The following is a 17,960-nucleotide window of genomic DNA, read 5'->3' as shown; positions in this document are numbered from 1 at the left end:
GTCTGCAGCTACAGAAGTTACTGTGTAATTAACAACCTGATGCTGGCAGTTTTACCCTAAAGGTAAGAGACTCCACTTTCCAATTAGAAGTCTACTAGCACTACATTTTCAGCTGTCTCAAGACATGCATTATCTGTTTGGCAGCAAGGAGAGATAAACAGCTGTGATAGAAGTTAACTCATTTAGACAATACACACCTTTGAACAGAGGGATTTTTTTCCCCCCACCTCTCTTTGCATGGTCAGATGGAGGAATAGCTAATTAAATAATTGTCAAAACAATGAATAATTAAAAGTGACAGCAATCATTAAGGTATCTGCTCTGTTTGCAGACGTAATTTACGAAGGACGTAATTTATTTTTCAGAAGATGCATTCACCCACTGCAACTCCAATAAAATTATCTAAAGTTATCTAAAGCCTTTTTCTTATCTTTACATTCAAAATAGACACCTCCACCTGAGTAGTCTCATAGAACACAAAACACATAGCTCCCCAGAATCACATAGGGATGTATTTGTTTACTGAAGTTAAGTCTTGAGAGGAAACACTGAACAGTCTGTAGTGTACATTAGGATGTTTCTAAACAGCTTGGCAAGATGGGGAGAGCAACTAACAAGAAAAACATTTATTGTTATGAGTCAGAACAGAGCAGAGAAAAAAAAAAAAGAAAAGAGAAAAACACAAACTACATAGTCCCTAACTCCCAATAGGGCTCATTATTATTACAACAGATTAAAAAAAATGCAGGTCAGTCTCATTAAACAAGTTGAATATACACTAATATTCCTAATTGTATCCCAAATGAACCAGTTAATATCTATTAGGCATGCAGTCAATATTTAACTGGTTAGAACAGGACACACGAGCTGGATGAGGGGAGGGAAGAGTGCAACAGCTTTGAGGTATCTTCCTTAAAACATACTAATAATACCGGTGTTGTCACATTAGTTTCATTTTTAGTGGTAAACCAAATACATCCGAAAAGATTTAATATATTTAAAATAACAGTCGACTTAGAATACTACTCTCACCACTCTATAATAACTGAAATACACACCACCAGTAGTTCCAATATAATTACCTGCACTTTTAAATTTAATTGAAAGCATCTCTCATATGAATATCTGTTGGATCTTGAGGTCACTTCCAGCCTGAATCACTCAAAGGAGCACCATACAAGATACACAACTATCTATTTCAGTCTATACCCCTTCTCCCAAATTTAGGACCAGGGAATGGAATTAGACATATTGATGCATACCCCCCCAACACAACAGTGATACAAACATTGGAAGGTCAGCTCAGGAGCCTGAAACAGTGATCCACAAAACAGAAGAGCAACCTTTGGAAATTTAAACTTTTAACTTAAATTTGTGATGGTTTAGAGCAGTTTTGTAGCTAACAAACCATATACGGTACAGTTTCAAATAATACATAAAGTTAGGCAAAAATGTATCCGCATTAAAAAAGGGTCCCTGCCAATCTGCCTGCCCTTTCCCTTATCAACACAAGGGCTTGTGATGCCAGAAGCAGCTGTTTACACAGCACAGAGCCAAATCAGCTCCAAACCCTAAAAGCTTGGGGTTTTCTTAGCTCTATCAGCAAGACAGCACAAGCAAATACTGAACTACACAGTAGCAGCATAAGGAAGCCAAAGACAGTGAACGATCAGGTATAAAAGTGTGACATTCTCTTTCAGTGGAAGAACAATCTTGAAGTTCGTCAACCTGTTGTGAAACCACATGCTAAGGGTGCACTTCAAACACTGAACCTGTACCTTGCCCTCCTTCTTACTCAAACGCCATTCCTTCCTTTATGCCAGTACAAATATTTGTGTGACCATGGAGTTAACTACACCAGGGAACTGATCCAGTAGAGAATTAAATTCTCAAAAACAACTGGTTAGCCTGAGAGATTCTCTCATCAAGCAGAAAGTATGTCAGTGCCAGCCAAAGGAAGAGAGGAGAAAAGTGCTGGCTGTGGCAGACCAAGGCTGCGAAACCTCTTTTACCATCAGCCCACGCTTATGCTGACTGTGAAACTACAACCTAAGATTTCATGGCTTAGGTTATGTTTTCATAGTTGTGATAGAGCTGATGATGTTTTAGACTTCAGGGCAACTACAAGGGGAGATTCAGCCACGTGTTCCCGTGTCCTCTGCTTACACCAGCTTTAATCGTCTCTCTCCTCTCCCAACGCAGCACCACCTCCTCAGACATGCGATACAAATACTGGTGGAGTTGTATGGCAAACGAGTCTAGGGAACTAATCTAACTTAAAAAGAAATAACCTACCAACTCCTTTTGGGAGAGAGAAAGCTTCCAATTGGATCTGCTCCTCTGTCCGGCTCACCAAACGACAACCGAAACCACCTTATTTAGACAGCACATGATGCAGGAATAAATAAGTAATGAATAGTTTTTTCTAACACTGTTACGGAAAGAAGTACTCGGAGAGCCACAGCCTACATAGCTTTCTGGAAAAAAGCGAACTACCAACTTGGAACAATTTCATATGATCTTAACAGACACTTGTACCTTAAAAAATAAAGTGCACCCCAATTAGAAGCAGATCTTATTCTTCAGAGAGACAGAACAGAGGGACTGTTTTGTCACAGAAGAGTTATGCTCTCCTACACAACTGCTCTTTCTAAACAGGCTACCAAGCACCCTTAAAAGAAAGTCTTAACTATACTACGGCTGTTTATTTCAAATGGAACAGGTAAATAAAGCTCATGCTCCAAACTGAAAGACAACAGCAGCTGTCAATCTTGGTCTATAACTGGGCCCATATGACCCATGTCAATAAGATCCAGCACACTATATGGAGCTGGAAAAAGATCAATGGCAAAACTGAACACTATATTCACTTGGTACATTTGCTTCTCATTTAGTTTTTCATTTTCTTGACCTATGTTAGTTTTGCCTTATGAATAAAAAAATAAGCATTTTTAAAAGTCCATAAAACAGCCAACTTAAAACAGAAGTTTATGCTACTGTACTCCTTTGTTTTAGTAAAAAAGCAATTAAAGAGAGTAGATGTCTTGCTTTTTCCAAAACCAAGGAATCTCAATTTCCCGCCCCCATTTTTTAATTACTATCTTAATCTTAGTTCGGAATACACAGTGGTGATTTACAAGTTGAAGTTTCGCATCAAGCACATGCCAGCAAAGTATCTGGAACATACTTGAAGCAACAAGTCATGTTCTGCATGTTGGAGATGTTTCCCACCTTCAAATGGGACTTATTGTATTATGACTCGTGGACAAGCTGTAGCCCAAACTTCAGAATAAACCAATGAGAGAAATTCCGAAGTTCCAAAATGAAGCATACAACTCTTAAGATCAACACAATTTTGTGTTCTAAACCTACCACCCCATGAGATAACGCTTCACTCATTCTCCAGCATCTTGTCTGTTTATACAAAAGTTTATCACTGTCACATAAATACAGAAATTCATTTAAAACTTTAAATGTACAGAGGTAGATATGTGATACAAGAATCAGAATTTTAATACTGTGTTTTAGGACTAATGCAATGCTTAGAGTTGTACCTTGAAGCAGGCAGGAGAGAAAGCAGCAGTGTGTTATGCATTTGCACAATGCTTTGGAAGTAATTGTACCTTGTATATAAAATAATTATGCAAATCAGCTAATATTTTATCATGCACTAGCTGGCAACACAACCAAGAGGAAGCAGCACAGAGCTCAACCAAGCACCTGGATCCTTTTGACCACAGTTGCACAGTGATGTAGGTAAAGCTCTTCAGTTTGACCAGCTTTACTTACTTCCCAAGCAGAAGATCTAGTCTTATTTCTGGCAAGGTGATGCAAAGCTATGTTTTAAAAATAATTCAAGGACATAGAAGTTATCACACATGCACACATCATTTAGATTCCCTGAAAATACATAAGACCAACAGCTTATGTAATGTAATACAAACTATTGTTAGCTTCCGCAGGGTGTAAAATGGCAATTTGAAAGAGCACTAACAAAAGCACCACTTGAAGTGGTTTGTTAACGAAACTTGTGTGTTTGGTTCACACTGCTGGGAGTTTTCCCGATCCTTTTTTTCCCTGGAGGTGTTTAAAAGGCGTTTAGACGAGGTTCTTAGGGACATGGTTTAGTGCTGTAGTTAGGTTAGGTTATGGTTGGACTTGATGATCCTGTGCATCTCTTCTAACCAAAAAATGATTCTGTGATTCTACCTTACGCTAACTCTGAATATACACTTCAGCTTGTAACATTTACCTACTTTCGATTACTCCACCAGTTGAATATTCAAACAGGAGAATGACATATCTAAGTACATGAGATAACAGAGCATAACACTTTCAAAGATGCTTATCACCAACACTAAATTACATGGCCCAAAGACTATAACCGTTTTTATTCCTTATTAAAACCAGCAACTTTTGGGAAGTTTTTTAAAAGAAGGAGGAAATCCCTAAGAAATAAGTGCTGCAACAAGTGCTTGGCAGACCCAGCAGCATACTGCTGCAGAGCCAAATGATGTGTTTCAAATACAGCCTTACTTTGCATTCCCAAGACTATTTCTTCTCTGTCTCATTCTCTGGTAACCAGGCAGAGGACAAGTCCTTATAGGGCTGGAGATAATAATCATCGCCTTGCTTGTAATAATGATATGAAACGCTGTTCTTAAAGCAGTTATCAGCAGGACATCTCTTAAGCAGCAATAGGAGGACAATTCATGCAGTGAGGGTTAACTGTCCCTTACATAAAACGATGGAAGTGTTCAGTGCTCTGAAGATCTTGCTTATGCAAACCAAAATAAATCTTAAATATAAAGAAAACTAAATGATCCTGGAACTGGAGCAAGGGAGTTTACGGGAAGGTCAGACAGCAATGCACTAGGGTTAGACAGTTATTTACCTTTTTGCTGGATATATCATACAACGGATCATTTACCATAATGTCTGCTATTACTAATCCAGCAAACAGCACTTCATTATAGAAGAGCTCAATAGTCTGGGTGGACAATTCCATGAACCATAAGAAAATCGCCCATAAACAATAACAATTACTGGCACATTGAAAAAATAAGGTAGTTAGGCAAGAGGATTTAAAACCCCCAGTTGAGTATACGTAGCATTCTGCCTATACGTTGGTCAAACGTGAGCATACTACAGGCAACAAGCAACTGAATTTTAACTGTAAGCCATGTCATTGTAGGGTAAATTACTGGTATGCATTTACCATATTAATAAGTATAATGAAGACATAGCCTGAGCTAGCAGATAACAACATGAGACTGGAAGTCAGCAAACCCAGCATTTTAACTGTTATCAGGTTGCTGTGACTTGGTTTACTTGACACAATTATCTTTTCAGTTTTCCTCATCTGTGAAGCGGGGGTTGTCCAGAAACCTCTACTCCTCAGCTGAAGTGCAAGGTCTAATTTACATGCTATGCTTTAGGCTACAACAGCAAGGAATTACAACGACAATCAAAGCAGTAATTCACTCTATTTTACCCATAATTTATCCTTCTCTTTGCAGCTTGTACAATTAGAAGCACTAAAGAAAACCCTCTGCTTATTAACTAAAGGAACTTCTCATCTACCTGGTTGTATTATACCTGATGACAGCAGTTCCTTTAATCCTTTTCCACTAACACTGAAAATCTTTCCTCCTTGAATATACATAACACAAGAATAAACAGAGTACACTAGTGCCTAACTCTACAAATAAATGCTCAAGTGTTATAAATGCGTCCAGCATTTAGTAACTGTACAAGCATTACAATCACTTCTAAACAAGATCATTTGCTGTCCATTTAAAAACAGCTAAAAATATTACATACTTGGGCAACTCATGAAGCTTGCAAAATCTATGAAAATATGGCCTTATAATGCTTCACCTCCATCCTTACAACACAAGGGAGTGGAAATACATTCCTGCTGGGTTACTAGGAAGGTGTGTCTAAGAGCAAAGCAGGCACGACTCAGTGGACAAACAACTGAACTGGGCAGGGAATGGGAAAAAACAGGAGGATGGCAAAAGTCATAATCCTAATACTGGGAAGAAATGCACAGACTCTCTTCTTTTTAAGTATCCACCCAAGAAACTACAAAAAACTCAGTGACAACTATCTCACCCACCTTAACCAATTCAAATGAACACTTGGATTATACCATCCTTACTACATACAGATCTGTCACCTTCACCACATTTTTAATTAGACTGTTTCTTACTCTTTGATGTGTGGAAGGTGCTTAAAATGAGCTCGCTCACATTCTGGTCATACATGTAGAAGATCACAAAAGCTAAGAAAGGTAATGAAATTTTAAATAAAGTGGCTGTAAAGTCTCATAACATTGTGACACAGGCAGCAATCTAATCTCAATGGGTCCGAAGGTCTTCCATCCTATTTACTGCATGTCCTACATGTCTGTGACAGAGACTGGGCAGCAAAAGCATTAAATTCGAATGACATATTATATTGAGAGGAATTATTGCTATGAGGAGTTTGACTAGCCTTGCTAATTTTATATGCACAAATTCTGCCTTCTGCTGGAAGCCAAAAAACCTTGTGCTAGGTTAACAACATATAGTAACTTCTCAGGAAAATAAGAATCAGCAGATTCTGCTTCAAGAAAAGACAATTCAACAAAACTAGAAAGAGATATGGCTTTTGAACCTGGCCACGAGGCCAAGCTAATACCTTTCTGCTTCGGCCAAGTTAAAAATTGTCTTAACGGGGTTTCTTAATACTCCCTGTTCTCTTTTGAAAAAGCCATGGTGTTTTCTTTGTAGGACTCACCTCAAAATTTCACAGGGAACAGAAAGAACAACATATACTTATCTAATAAGATTAAAGAAGGAAGTTACCAAGTTGCATCATACTCTAGATTTCCATAGCCAGGACTCCAGAACTGTATCTTAGGGACCACAAGACATTTTGCCAGTTCTGTTATCACACAGTAGGGAGATGCTTGTTTGGAGCCTTTGATGGTTTTATTATCAAAGTACAGATGCACCTATACCAATAAAATATGACATTTCTCATATAAGCTGCTGCACAGTACTGGCCAGCCCGCAGATCCCGAGTCTCACGCAGCTCGCAAGCAGTTCAAATGCAACACTTACCCTCGAGTTTCATCACAACTACAGGGCTGTTTGGGAGCAGGATGGGGTAACCTGAACCCCCTGCTACGTGAGCCTCAGAACATCTGGGGCTGCTGTCACCAGGTCGTGCAGAGCCCAAGCTGCAGAGCCCATGGTGCAGCAGAGCAGTGGGGACCAGGATCCTCCCCACCTGCCAAACGTTCTTGGGGCTCACACTCCCACTAGCTATCCGAAGTATGCGACGGGTGTTTCTGCACTCTGTCACGTTAAGATGTTGTTACGCAGTTTGTTAGGTCAGAAAAATTGGCTACCTCTTGCACACAATGCTTAGGCTACATATTTCTACTGCAGACCTAAGTCTAGGACAAAACAGAATCAAATCTACGACATTACTTCAGGAGTGACTCAGAAATGCCACCTGACTCACAAACTTTGTATCAAGCACCACCCTGGACTTGAGCCACCAGAAACCTCTGCCATTTAAACTGAGTTTACTGTTGTAGAGCAAAGAAGTTGAGCACAGAGGGCTGCATTTATACCGTTTATTTTCCAATTCAATTTTGCCCTAATGAGGAAAAAGAACCCATGCAAGTGAACATCTAAAAAAAAAAGTGAAAAGCTGCCTTCTGAAGTTAATTTATTGACATCATAAAATAACGTAAAATAGAACTTATTCCAGAAGAAATAATAAAATTTAGACACCTTCTGAAGTACAAGCTAAACAGAAACTCAACAGAAACTCAATATAATTCCACACATTTGAAGAACTCTCACACACATTGCAGTACCTGAGAAGAAACTGGAGAGTGAAAGAAGTCTGACATTTATTTAGAAACTGCAAGAATAAAGCTTAGAACAAGCAAATTGTACTAGGCACAGACATGCTTTATTAGTTATTTGGTTTAAGCCCCAAACTTTCCGACTACGCCCAGTCAGAAACAAGGTATTACTGTTCAATCGTAACTAATCAAGGCACTCAAAATTTAAGAAGGGTGAGTTACATCAGCAACTAAGAACAATGAAGTTAACAAAACGGAGAACAGACTCATAACGAAGTATCTTTTCACATCTTAAACAGTCTAAATCCAATACCCTATCACACAGTCTTCCTAAATTTCATATATAACAGGACCATCATTCAGTATCAAAAATAACTATCTCACAGACAAAAGTATGCAGATCCATACTTTTGAGTTACCAGAAAATGCGACAGTACAAATACCAGAGGTGATTGTAGTGTAGACACAGAATCGACCTAATGAACTTGACTGCTCAACTTCTGTCACACCAAAGAAAACATAAATACCAAATACTTCAATATACCAAATATAAACTTGAATTTTTACTGTGTATTTTGTAGTTGTTAACTTATTGTTAGGTTCCAAAACTTTGAAGAATTTTAGTAGGCTACCATTTTTACTTCAGTTTTTTGCTGTTAAAGTAACAAGCAGACATTGAAAAAAAAATTAATAGTAGCTTAACTATGTATCATCACTTATTGAACTTTCACACACCAAAAAAATCAGAAAATTGTTTAATACAAGTGCTCCACCTTGAAAAAAAATCTCTGACCTAACGAAGCTCTCAGCCACCTGAAGTCCAAATAAGGTTAAAAAAAAGCAGACAAGTAAGCGAAATTCTAAGATAAGTATCAGCTGAATATGAAACCAAGATGCAGAGCTAACAATCGCTACAAAGATACCAAAGTTTGAAGTAGCAAAATTTCAAGCTACTTGCACATTTTCAAAATCCCCATATAATCATATTCCTCTTTTAAGGAAAGAAAGAGACTTTCTTGTTAAAGTTCAGTATGTTTCTGCCACAGCATCAGCAGTTATTTATGATGCAGATAATATCACTTAGCCTCTTCTGCAGAGAATTCTGTAAGTCATGGCATTAAGACAGAAGACATTATGACAAATCTGCACCACATACAATGGGACTATTGATTTTGATGCCTCCAAATATTATTTACTCTGCAAGCTCCACTTCTCTCCCACTCCCCCCTTTTTTTTTTAAATACACAATCTGTTTTATTTGGATAATGTTATTCCCAGAAACTGGAGTTTATTTAAAAAACCATTTTTTAATTATTTGAAACATCCACTTCTTGCATCTGGTTTGGAAATCAAATGTCTTTTCCAAATCAGACTTTGATGTACTGTTTGGCTTAATAACTTACAAAATATCCTTAAAAGTAAACATTTAAAAAACAGTGACAGTGTTATAATGCTATAGTGATTGTGAATCCTATGTAAATAAAAGTACACAAGCAAAAACCTGATTTCCCTGAAAGTGTCCTTTTAGGTTCTGGAACTCAAGACAGGACTATTTGCGTTGTCCTGCTATATATCACTTGTCACATTATTAAAACTACTTTAGCAAGGGCTGACTTTGCATGCGAGAAGCTATAAAAAGTAAACAGGATGGAAGCCTTGGTGGTTTGGCTTGGCCTAGAAAAGTCTCAGTCTGGTATACGGCACCACAAGCAAAACACTTGCTTATCATGAATAAGCTGCCCTTTCTTTCCAGTTTGCTGTCTTTAAGTCTATATACAAAGCAGGCCAGTTTAAAAACTGTTTGGAGAAACAACAGTATAAAATGTTCAAAATGGAACCTCAATTTTGAACAACTCACTATTCAACTTCTAAGGCTAGACACAACTATTAGTTCATGTAACCTCATTTGGTATACATTAATCTCCAGACTATTATTATAAGTAGCCCACAATTCATGGAAAAGTGGTCCAAGTTTGCCTCTAAAGGTGGCAAAACAATCTTTTTCTCATGCCAAAAATAAAGGAGTGGTTGAGAAATGCAACAATAGCGTCACGTTCTCAGGCTGCAACACAGTGATCATGACAGCCAAGACAATAGCCAAGTTTGCAGGTTCTAGCCTAGGAAACAGCTCAGATACTTGCGAGTTTATCTAAGTGTTTAAGGGGTGGGACACAGCATTTCACTCCTCTACCATGATCCACCTCTGAAAGGCCCAGAGGTGGGGATTCAATGGCAACTGCTGTAGGGACCTGTCCTTAGGGAGGAGGAAAACAGTGTGTGGCGACTTTGGAAGCACTCTGAAAATGTCCTGATGTACAGGTGGTTCTTCACTTCCCTCCTACTTTCCGAGTGACTTGTCTGCTCCTTCCTGAGGGCCCCGGGGGCCATGGCAGGAGCCGATCCAGGTTTTAAAGGTTCGTGTACCAAAAGGGACACACACCCCCTGGGACCCCGGCAGGAAAGGGGGTACCCAAAGAAGAAACACAGCTCGCCAAGAGCTGGAAGGGCCCAGACGAGCCCAAGAGGGGCGGGAAAGCAGCCAGCCATAATGGGAAGGCCACGGACTCCCTGGAAAGCTGCCCTTGCCTGGCGGAGGGGCCGAAGCGGCGCCGGGCGGACGGGCCGGGGCCGCACCGGGCAGGGACGGGGGGAGCAGGGCCAGGGGGAGCGGGAAGGGGGTGAGCCGGGCACGCAGGGGGTGCGAGGCAGCCACCTCAGCAGGGGGAGGGGCAGCGGCCATGTTGTGAGGGGGACGGGGGGGAGCACGGGCCCGGCTGAGGGGCCACAACCGAGCCGCCCCGGGCCCCCCGCCCTGCCCGCCCGCGCCCCGCCGTACTCACGCCTTGTCCACCAGCTCCCGCACTTTCCACATGTTCAGCATGGCGCCGACCGCCTGGAGACCTCCCCGGCCTCGCTGCCCTCCGCCGCCGGCCCCCGAAGGCCCCGCTCGCCGCGCTCCGGGCAGCCGCCGCCGCGCCGCCGAGCCAGGCCCGCTCCGGCCAGCCGCCGCCTCTGCCGAGCGAGGGACGCGGCGCCGCTCCCGGAAATGGAGGGTCTCGGGGCCGCGCGGCCTGCTGGGAGATGTAGTCTTCCTGCCGGCGGGGTGGGCCGGGGAGGACGGGCCATCCCGTAAGGCCTGCTGGGAGCCGAGCGCCGGCCGGCCGCGGAGCCTGCTGGGAACTTTAGTCTCCGGTGAGCGGCGCTGGCTCTGCGCGCAAGGCCTGATGGGAGTTGTAGTTCCGCGGCTTTGCCTGAGGGGCTGGCGGCGGAGCGGGCCGAGCCGGGCCGAGCCGAGCCTGGCCGCGTTGTGAGAGCCACGAAGCCACTGTCACACCCCGTTAGAGCCCAGGCTTTGTGCCCTGCTTGGCTTGGGCTGCCGGTTCAGCCCGGCTCTGACCAGCCCTCGCACCGCTGCAGCACCCAGCCTGTGGGGAACAACTTGACCTGCAGCCCACGAGGCACTGGAGGGAGAGCAGTCCGTGCAAACAGCTGGTTAAAGCACAAAACACAGGTGTAAAAGTCATGTCTGGCTAGAATACGATATAAAATACCCTGCTTTTATTGCGAGGAACTCGTTTAAGAGAAGCATTCTGTCTTTATGGCCGTTTGCTGATCGCGGTGTATTGACTGTGGTGAATTTGGGGAGAACTTTCCGGATTCCTCCTGCAGGCCCAGACAGGGATTTCTGCAAGAAATGCAGCCCAGGAGCGCGGCTGGAGCAGCCCAGAGTGTGCACAGACACAGCACAGCCCATCGGGGCACAGCACACGGGGGACCCTCGGCTCCACTTCTCGAGAAAGACCAAGCCAATTGATGAAAAGCCAAGGAACGATCACATCCATTAAAGCTGCCTCAGGAGGATATTAACTGTTTTAACATGCTTGTCAACAAGCATTGCAAGACTGTCTGCAAATATTGCCTGTGCAGGGTATTGAACGGGAATCTCAGCTCCCTGGGTATAATGAAAACAGTGAGGTCAGTGAAGTGATTTTATAATTGGGATTGTCAGTTTCATTACATACATTCAATTTCATTCTCTAGCAACTTGTTTTCAATGTGAGTTTTGAATGACCAGTCGTGATGGGGAGGATTTCTTCTCCAAAGATACAGAAGTTGCCTATTTCTTTGCACGTCACAGGGCATGAACAGAGTGCCTGGGTGTTATAGTTAGTCCTCAACATAGCCTTGATGTATATTTCTTGTTTGTGTGCTTGTGTCATAAATGAACATATTTTGCCTAAAGACAATATACATCTGCAAGCTTTTACCCAAAGGCAACATATATCTGTAAACTTTTTGCCTTTAAATTGTTTACTCAAAGCAAGCAAAAAAAGGCATCGGAAAGACTGGTTGCAACTGTACCTGCTGCTCAAATAACAGTCACCTCTTTTAAGAGTTGGTGGTTCTCTGAACTGTTCAGGAAAGCTAAACAGCCTATCACCTGACCGTGTTCTGACATCCCATTATATCTTTTTACATGGATACTTCCATGGCGTCAGTCTCCTGAACATCTCAGTGAAATCTGTTTGAATATAAGAACATCCTGAACAGATCATCAAATCCCACATCTTCTCACCGACAATAGTAAGCATTAGATGTTCATGTAAAGAATGTAAGAACTGGTGAATGTGAATGGATCAATCCCCGGGTACGTCTTTCCTATTTTCAGTTTTCTGTGGCTTGGGGACTTTGTTCTGGACTATTGGTGCTGAAGCTTTCTGCTTGGGAGCACTGGATGGACTTTAGTTTTATGAATGTAACTGGTTGCTTTTTGTATCCTTTCAGATTAGCTTACAAAACACTTGGTGGCAACAAATTCTGTGATATAACTGTTGTGTTAGTTCCTTTTGTGTATTTTAAATCCTCTCCTTAATAGCATTAGCTGTTCAAGCGTTATGAGAATTAGTATATAACAATTCCCTATTGCTCCTTTCCTTGTCAGTTGCAAATTTAGAAATCTGTCAATTTCTTACTACACTGTTTTCTTCACTCTGGCTAAGACTTGCAATATACTTTCTTCTCATTCAGAAGTTGTGCCACATCTTTTCAGGTCTACTGTCTCGTTTTTGAAATGGAAGGGGAAGAACCAGTCCTGTATGCAGTAGTGAAGACACTGAACAGCCTCATGATGTTTTATATTTTTTTCTTAGTTCCCTTCGTAAAAGTTCTTAACACAGTTTGCCTTTTTGAATGCTGCTGAACACTGAGATAATATTTTAATCTGCAGCACAACATCTATGGTGATGGTTTGTGGCTGGTGTCTAATTGAACTCAGCACCACCTTTGCTGCCCACACAAATGTAGGGCACATCATTACCATGTGCCTTTCCATCTTGGACTGGGGGGAGGGAGATCCTTAATTTCATATTATAACACTTGACAAAGCAAGCTAGGTGATGACTCTTCCTCTTTGATACCTGCCCTTCATTTTTTTCTGTGAATAAACTGAGGACATGGGTCATCAGGAGTAGAAGACGACATTTATAGTCTCTGTTTAAAGAAGAAATAATATAAAGTATTGTAAGTGGAGCTTGCAGAAACACCACTTTTCTGATTTGATAGAAATGTACTTTTTAAATTTGGCTTCAGTCCATAGTGGATCAAAATCAAATTTCTAAGTGCATTTCTGATGAACTGCAAGTTCCCCAGATTCTGCTATCGTGCAATGAAATTGGTGTTCATTCTTGTTAGTGCTGGTTTCCTTGAGCAGCTGCAAGCAGCTCCTCAAGTTCTGGGTGCTGGAACAGACTTGCCAGCTCACGATGGGCTGCAAGAGGCAGTTTCCAGGGTCCAGACTCTGACCACACCTCAGGGTGCACATAACCCCAAAGGCAAATCCACCCATTCCTCCCTATTTTCCCATCGGGGATGAGATTTGAACTGAAACAGTTATGGATCAATAAGCCAACAGGATTCGGTTGATTTGGTTTGTTGTTTGTTTTACAAATTTTTTTTCCATGTGAAAAAAATATGAGCCACTGTAATCATACACTTCAGAAAAAGAGAATATTAGAGTATTTCAGATGCAGGCATAGGAGAACAACAGTATATGCAGAAGAAAGAGAGAATGAAGCTAGAATTTAAAAGCAGTTAAGATGAAGATACATCTCTTTTAAGCATTACTAGCTATGTCTGGATGCAGTAATGGGGCAAGAAGAGACGACTGGCATTTATTGTCAATTTTAAGGTATAGTGAAAAGCAGGTCTTTATGTGAGATTGAATGAACATGACTGACTAATTTTGCCATCCCCATTCTGTCAGCTACTGATAAAGTGCATGAGCATATGTATAATTTCTGAATGATGTGAAGACACTTTCTGGTTCATAAGTAGTTCCTTTACAAGAAAGATCTGATCGGTGTAGGTAGAGAGTAATGCAGTTTCAAAGCAATGCAATATCCAGCATAACAGGTTGTAACATATATCATGTAGAGGAACTGTACTTTATTATAATTTAAGCCATCAATTATAGGAGAAGCAGTTAGAGAAATTGAACTAATTTGAACACTGCAATAGAGTTTGCACCTGGCTATTCCAGAAGTTAATACGGGCCATTTGGTGCACAAAAAAGTCTTGCGCATTCCAAATGCCTGGAGAGCAATATTGTTGTTAATATCAACCATATTAATGCACAGTAGAGAGATGTCCAAGTCAGTGATTAATTTACAATTAAAATGTAGGGAAAAAAAAGAGGAATGTCAAGGAAAATCACACTGCAGCAGGGAAGGGAGCCAGTGGCACAGTCTGAGACAAGCTTTTCATTTAAGGCAGTATTTGTTTTCACGATTTCAAAAAGCTCCACTTTTTACCCACTTACACAGCTGAAGTCTGAATTTCGTAAAGTCTGTTTGTTCTAAGAATTAGTCAATAGGCCAGAAGTAACATTGAAATAATATTTTGTAGGCTGGTTAGTGTCCCAGGATTTTCTGAACAATTGCAGCTTCTCCAAATCCAAATCCAAATCTGTCTTTTGGTAACACACCCCATACACACAAACATATCCTGTTACAAACAGAAGGTTGCTAGGTGGGCTGTTTCAGCCTGTCTTCCTGCTCTGCCACGGAATGGTTCTGCCTCTGGGAAAAATGGCAAAATCCTCCAGTCTTTCCATGGTCATGAAACTGCCTGTAAAGCTTCCACCACTCAGCACCTGAGCCCATATCACACCCATCTCAGAAGGAGAGAATCTTGGGGTGCAGGCAGTAACAGGGAATTTTGGCAGTGAATACCCCCTGGGCAAAGTGTGGGGAGAGTGAAAAGGAGCCTCTGGCAGTGATTTATGCTGGTCCAACTTTATCCCTCCTAACACTGCCCTCTTCCCCCTACGCTTGAGCTGTTACACCCATTTACTAACAGCATTTGCATGTCCAGGACCTGTCTGATTCATTATAAAGCAATGTAGGTAGGAAACTTCCTTCAAAGTTTTTTGAGAAGTGTAAATGATCCTATTTAAGCTTTGGAGCCAAGATTACAACTGCCCATGTTATGCCTGTGGAAGACTAGGAGTGCTGAGCAAAGGTGCTGACTTATCTCGGAAGCTGGGAGGACAACTGAGCTTCTGCCAAGGTAACACTGGTGGGCTTTTGCAGGAAGGCCCTGCAGGGAGGCCGTGTTCAATGTTAACATCAGTCTGCATTCGGCCCCAGTGCTGCTTTATTTTTTAGCCTGAAGAAATGAAGGTTGATTCCACACTTTGGGCACATTGTGGATTTCACTCTATCTCCTCACAAGTTGTTGAAATGGTTGAGCCATTCCACTTAGGTGAGGCAGAGGTGGTTAGTTCTCCAAGTGAATTACCGATTTATGCAAAAATCTTACAAGTTTCCCAAAAATAAATGACAGAATAGGAGGGACCTTATTGTTACTGCTCCTGAAAAAGTAGTGCAAGCTGAGCTCAGCCTTTAATGGAAAGCATTTAAGGTCAAGGTTCTCTTCTCGGGGTTCTCCATTGTCCGGTAAGCAGTAAATTCTGGCTTTTTCTGTGCCTAGGGCATTCACAATGTTGCTCTTTGTTGTGGATTCCCTGATGTCTTGAACAGGGTAAATTCCCGCTGCCAAAATATTACCATTTAATTATCAAACCAATCAACTGTGAGACAAATGTCCCCAGGGAAGCAGTTTTCATTAGTTCCACTTTTTATAGAGTTACTTGGGGTTTTTTGCTTTCTCCTACATTAGCAACTGGCAGTGTGTGCAGGGTTCCAAATTAGGATGAAAATGTGGGGCTTGGGGATTGCCAACTAATGGCTGATATTAGGTGTTCTGAGCTTTCTTTCAGGCTTTATCTGATATTTTTCTTGGGGAGGCTTTGGAGCCATAGTTTTTAAAATGTTCCAGCTGTTATAGGTGCAAAATATGGGGAAACCCCCTCTGAATTATGTCCTGGTGTCACAGCTATCTCTGTCATGCCCTTAGACACCTCCTTTGAGTGGCTCTGGTACTTTCCAAGGGAAATTTAGGAGATCGTATTTGAGAACTTATCCTCAGAGTAGAGTCTCTCAGATGAATCATGCATGATCTTTATTCTTCTCACAGAAACCCATCTCCAGATTCCTTGGTCTTTTGTTTTAGCTCCAGTAAATTCTAAGAACCTAGAGCCTGGACTATAGCTGGTATTTGCTATTATGCAGCTGTTCCAGTAAGTTCTTTTGTCCACTGACAACAATCCATCTCTCTCCAGCACTTAAACTATACAGGAGGAGGAGAAAAACGCAGGCCACTGTCTGCTTTTTGTAACAGTCAGCCCTTGACAGGTTTGTCTCGGTTTCAGGTTCCAAAATTCCTGTGACAGTGGCCAGAGTTAGAAAACTGGTAGCAGAACAGGGCTGAACCAGAAGCACATGCCAGACTGGTGAGGTCAGAATTCTTGGGTATGGCTGCAGCCTGTAAGTGTTCCCATTTGTTATGTTGTCAGTTTGACTGGAGTCCAAGCCACTCAGCTTTGTGCCAGATACCAAGCCAGAAAGGTCTTGTTTGCCTGATTTCCTAAGGATACAAAGCTTAGGACATCTTGCCATTTTCTCCCTTTATGTCTCTCAGTCCCCTTGCAATTGCTGTTGGGCCAATTTCAAACGAATTAGATACAAGGGTGGCAGGCTTGAGGATATGAAGTTATGTTTTGTGGAAACGCACAGCTGTGTGGAGAGCGGTGCCATATGAATGCCCCTGTAAGCACGTAGCAGGAGTAGAAAGGCTGTAGTAGGCATTCAGTTGGATAGCTGGGAATCCCCTTGGAGAGCACTGTTACCCGTGTTCCTGCTTTGAAGGAGTTTGTTCGTTCTTACACACAGGAGAATCCAACCACGCGCCACAAAACTATAGGAGAACAGATCTTTATTGCTCACTGACTGTTTCAGTTTGGTCTGGCTATTCTCACATTTATTAACTAGCATCATAGATATCTTCATGTCCCATCAGATAGAGCCCTACTGTGGCTTTTCATCAGCTGTGAACTATGAGGGCATGGAAATCTAGTCATGTTTCCCTCTTGACGCCAATAAATAGCCCCCTAAACAGGTGAAAGAAATGGCAAATCAAAATAATCTTCAAGCTATGGTGCAGGGCAACTGCTGTTTGGTAAGCCAGTAAAACATGGTCAATGAAATCACTGCAACGTTTTCTCTTAAAGATCATACGTACATGTTTTCATGGATATAAGCTAACAAACAAAAACCAGGGAGATATGAAAGCAGTGTTTAAACAGCCAAAGATTAGTCTCATTTTTGTTTGGCTGGAAATTATAACTGCTGTGGCAACACTTCACAAGATGGTCTTCGAATTCCTTTTTCAGAATGTTTAGCTGGACTTGGATGGAAACACAGTAGATGGAGACATTTTCACAGACTGGCAGCCCAGGACTCTCCAGCCTGGAATTATCCAGCCAGTTTTAGTCAGAGAAACTGGCTTTCTGTCTCAAAGTGGGAGACAGTGCTTCCCACCCCCAATTGTTAATTAGATCATGTTCCAAAGAAAAGAATGGAAGAAAATGCTGCTGACTTTTCTATGTTAAAATAAGAATTTTTAAAAAAGCTGTTTAATGAGTTTCTTTTCCCTTTGTCAGTTCATATAATAATTTATATGCGTCAACAGCAAA

The 17,960-nt window shown here is 41.6% G+C and overlaps 1 protein-coding gene across 1 annotated transcript in view; it reads right to left on the bottom strand.

Moving 5' to 3' along the window:
- CLINT1 (clathrin interactor 1) overlaps positions 1-10,903 on the bottom strand; it is a 51,345-nt gene extending 40,442 nt beyond the window's left edge. The window contains exon 1 of the mRNA XM_065644030.1: positions 10,708-10,903. Coding sequence (XP_065500102.1) covers positions 10,708-10,748 — 41 coding nt within the window. The 5' untranslated portion in view covers positions 10,749-10,903. The remainder of the gene's footprint in view (positions 1-10,707) is intronic.
- Between the last annotated feature and the right edge of the window lie 7,057 nt (positions 10,904-17,960).

Source organism: Caloenas nicobarica, chromosome 13 (assembly GCF_036013445.1).
Source record: "Caloenas nicobarica isolate bCalNic1 chromosome 13, bCalNic1.hap1, whole genome shotgun sequence".
Lineage (NCBI taxonomy): Eukaryota > Metazoa > Chordata > Aves > Columbiformes > Columbidae > Caloenas > Caloenas nicobarica.
Note: the sequence above shows the minus strand (reverse complement) of the source record. Positions and strands in the feature narration are given on the sequence as shown.